The 4397-nt window shown below is 37.2% G+C and overlaps 1 protein-coding gene across 1 annotated transcript; it reads right to left on the bottom strand.

Annotated features, from left to right (window-relative positions):
• Positions 1 to 515: 515 nt before the first annotated feature.
• LOC127677871 (olfactory receptor 9I1-like) lies at positions 516 to 1448 on the bottom strand. Its single transcript, XM_052172836.1, has one exon. It carries the CDS (start codon positions 1446 to 1448, stop codon positions 516 to 518), a length of 933 nt encoding a protein of 310 aa, XP_052028796.1.
• Positions 1449 to 4397: the final 2949 nt, after the last annotated feature.

The raw sequence follows: 4397 nt of genomic DNA, 5'->3' as shown, positions 1-4397 counted from the left end.
GAAGAGAAGCACCCATTCAGATGCGAGGAGGAAGAGGGGGAAAGGCAGTGTGGAACGAAGTCAAAGGCTGGAATATAAATAAATAAGTTGTGAAAAATCAGAAAAATATATCTTTATTTTTAATTATGTAATCATGTAAGTTGTATGTGAGAGAGAGGATGGAGGGAGAGAGACAGTGCATATGGAAGCTTAAAGATTCCCATGAATCTGGAGCTACAGGTTACAGTTTAGTATGGATGCTGGGAACTAAATTCTAGTCCTCTTCACAAGCAGGATACAATCTCAACCACTAGGCCTTCTCTGCATCCTCAACAAAAATGCATTTGTGTAAGGAAATGATACAAAACATTTATTGTTCAAAATCATAGAGCTAATAAAGTTCTGGAAGCTAAACTTACATTTTCTGCTTCAAAATATCAATGCAATTCTGAGAGCAAAATCATATATATTAAGAAGATAAAGCAAAGGCCCAACAGATAGAAACTTTGGAGTGATAAATCTTAAGTCTTACTTTCTTAAGAAGCCTTAATTCTTTTGAAAGCTTTCTTCAGAGCCTCCTTCACTTCCTTATTCCTAAGGCTATAGATCATGGGGTTCAGCATAGGGATCACCACAGTATAGAATACAGACACAATCTTGTCTTCCCAGAGGGATTTGCCCATGTTACCTTTCAAGTACATAAATATGAGTGTTCCAAAAAAAAGAGCCACTGCAACCATATGGGATGCACAAGTAGAGAAGGTCTTGGCCTTGGCCCCTGCTGTACGAATCTTCAGAATAGCCCAGATAATGAATAGGTAAGATACAAGAATCACTGAAACACTAGTTGTGATGACTAAAAAAGCCAAGAGAAAGATCACCTGTTCTCGTAACTTGGTCTCACTACAGGAAAGCTTCAGCAAGGGTGGGAGGTCACAAAAAAAGAAATCAACCTGGTTAGATTTACAGAAGGAAATGGAAAAAGTACACCCAGTTCGAACCACAGTATTTACCATTGCCCCAGAGTATGCTGCAGCAACCAGCCCCAGACGAATCTGTGGTGTCATGGCCATGGCATAAAGGAGGGGATTACATACAGCCACATAGCGGTCATAAGCCATCACAGCCAAGAGGAAACATTCAGTACTAGCATACAAGGTGAAAAAGAAGAACTGAGTAGCACAGCGCTCATAAGTGATAGCTATCTTATTATTCCCCAAGGTTTCCAGCAGCTGAGGCAGAATAACAGATGAGTAGCAAATATCCAGAAAGGACAGATGACTGAGGAAGAAGTACATGGGTGTTTGGAGCCGAGGGTCACTCTGAATTAGCATGATCATGCCCAGGTTTCCAACAATGGTGATGAGATAAAAGGCCAAAAACATGAAGAAGAGACCCAACTGCAGCTCTGCCTGAAGCTGGAACCCCATGAGAATAAATTCTGTCAACCTGGTGCCATTGTCTGCCATAAAGCCAAGGTCACCTGAGGAAATAAAAATAAGAGCAGCAATAAGATATTTCTGGAGATTAGCATCACTACAACATGTTTGGTTCTCAGTAATGAGCTTCATTTGCAAGACACTTTTCAACTTTCACAAGCTTGGTTTCACTTGAACTAAAATTCCTGTATTGCACAAAATATTGTGTTAATGCCACATTTGCCTAAAAAATAGCAAAGAGATAGGGAACAGGAAAATTCCATTCTAGTGCTAAGTTTCTCAGGGACTTACAAACCTCTAGGGGTCCACTACTGTAGCTGTATAATGACTTCATGCACAGCCAGAAAAAGGTTTCACAGAATCAATATTGGAATAGTATATAAAGTATTTTCAGACTTTGAACAAGTCTTTTAATCTTTCTGGAACTTGTGCTTCTCCTTGTTTACTAAGATTTCAATACCACAGTCAAAATATTAAACAGAAGCATCAAATAATAGTAGGTGCAAACTTAGATATCTCTCATATCTAAATGTAAACTGCCATGCTGATAATAGGTTACATCTTGAGTTGTTGAACAAAAAGGCCAAATGAAAAGTCCCAAACAACTCAGGTTATTGCCAAGGAAATTGATTTATTTTCTCAAATTGACATTAAGATCCTATTGCTGAAGATAACACCTTCATAACCCATTGATCACAGAGAAGTCTGGTACCTATCTAGAAGCTTAACTCCAACTCACCAGTATTTATGATAAAAAAAAAAAAACCTCTGCATGCTAACAGAGTAAAAGGTAAACACGAACTCAGCTACAAACCCTTTGATCAGCAATAATGGCTTTCATATAATATACATTGGTGCAATAGAGAAAGAGAAGATCTGGGAGTTATCAACCACTATGTGATTGGTTTAAAGACCCACTCCATGAAAAGGAATTCATACCTGACACTTCTCAGGTGGCCAAAAGTATGAGATCAGACATGCTTTAGGTGTCAGGGAAACCAAATACAACTCTTGCTAAAGGAATGCAGCAATAAAATGAACCCTGACAACATTCTACTATAGATTACAACATATAGATCAGCATCTTGCTTAGCCAACATTACGAAAACTTCCCTCTGAAGTACATAGGAACAAATACAGAAATATATACAGATATTGGGACATCTTGTAACATTCAGTCCTACATGGGATATTTCCATCAAATCCCTCCCCTCAATGATCTGGGACCTCTGGAAAACAGGAGGGAGAAAAATTTTAAGTGACAGTAGCTATGGAAGACAAAAATGAAACAAGGTCTTTTAGACATAAGAGGATTGATGCACATGTGAACTCAAAGAAGTAATGGCAGCATGTACAGGTATAAGCCAGATGGTCCCAGCACCAACAAGGGAACTAGTCACAACTGCCCATCTCTAACCCAGAACATATAGCCAATAGATAATGCCTTACAAATGAAAACAGTTCCATCCAAAAGTTTCTCACTGGGTTTATGAAACAGCCCTACATGTCAAACCATTATCAATCATGGAGATAGATGAATCAAGTCATCCCAGAAATAGTGCACAATGCTCACTAAGAGACATAGTCGGCATCATTAATTATAATTCTAATAAACATGGGGTTCTCTCTGAACAGCAGGACATGCTTGGCTCTGTGCCCTTCTATACCTATCATTTGGGGCACTGAAACACTGGAATATGGGCAAGTAAAACACCATTTACTTGTCTTCTCAGCATGAGCGAAATAAAATATAAATTAGAAAGATCTCATATAGGTTTAGATAAATAATAAAGTGAACTTGATGGTTAACAAAAGATGACTTAGTAATGGATTAATGGTCATTGTCTGATGGTTCATCCCCATATCTGAAATTCTTGTTAATATGAAGGTTTTATTTCCTTTTTGCAGTCTTAAGGCATAATCTTATTTTTATTTTCTCCTGAATCAATAATCTGCTCTGTTCTCAGGAGTTTGTGAAGGTCCAGAGAGGTGGTTCAGGAGTTATAAGTGTTCGCTGCTCTTGCAGAACACCCCAGTTCCATGCCCAGACCACTTGACAAGCAGCTCAAAGCTTCATGAAAGTTCACCTTCAAGATTTCTAAGAATTTCTTATATCCTTTGAAGAGAGGTATACAAATATACATGTAGATACATATTTTTGAAATTAAATATTTACATTTTACAAAATCTGTATAATCAAGGGGAAAATAATTTGTATTCTTAGAGCACCATTGTCCAGCCAACTGTCTTCCTGATTTCACCAAGCCCACAGTACTAAAAACATCCAACTTAGATTCTTCCCTACCCACCATTGACCTGCCCACACAAGAAAATTACCATAAATCCAACCTTATAATGGTGATAGATGACTTTAAAGAGGAAATTAATAAGTCCCTTAAAAATGTAGGAAAATACAATTATACATAGTAAGGAAATGAATAAAACTATTCAATGTCTAAAAATGAAAACAGAAGCAATAAAGAAAACACAAACTGAGGGAATCCAGGAGATAAAACCCAGGGAATAAAACAATATATGTAAGCATCATTAACAAAATATAAGAGACTGAAGAGAGAATATCAGGCATAAAAGATACAATAGAAGAAACTGATACTTCAGTCAAAGCAACTGAACAACTCTCTACACAATGATTACTGGGTCAGGGAACAAATCAAGAAAGAAACTGAAGACTTTCTAGTATTCAATATAAATGAAGATACAATATATTCAAACTTATATGGCACAATGAAAGCAGTGTTAGAGGAAATGTAATAACATTAAGGGCCTTTGTAAAGAAATGGGAGTGATCTCATACTAGCAGCTTAACAGAACACATGCAAGCTCTAAAACAAAAAGAAGCAAATCTATCCCAGATGAGTAAAGGACAGGAAATAGTCAAATGCAGAGTTGATATCAATCAATTAGAAACAAAGAGAACAACACAAACAATCAACAAAACCAAGAATTGGTTCATTGAGA

Source organism: Apodemus sylvaticus, chromosome 1, assembly GCF_947179515.1.
Source record: "Apodemus sylvaticus chromosome 1, mApoSyl1.1, whole genome shotgun sequence".
NCBI lineage: Eukaryota > Metazoa > Chordata > Mammalia > Rodentia > Muridae > Apodemus > Apodemus sylvaticus.
This window is presented reverse-complemented; position numbering and strand designations above follow the sequence as displayed.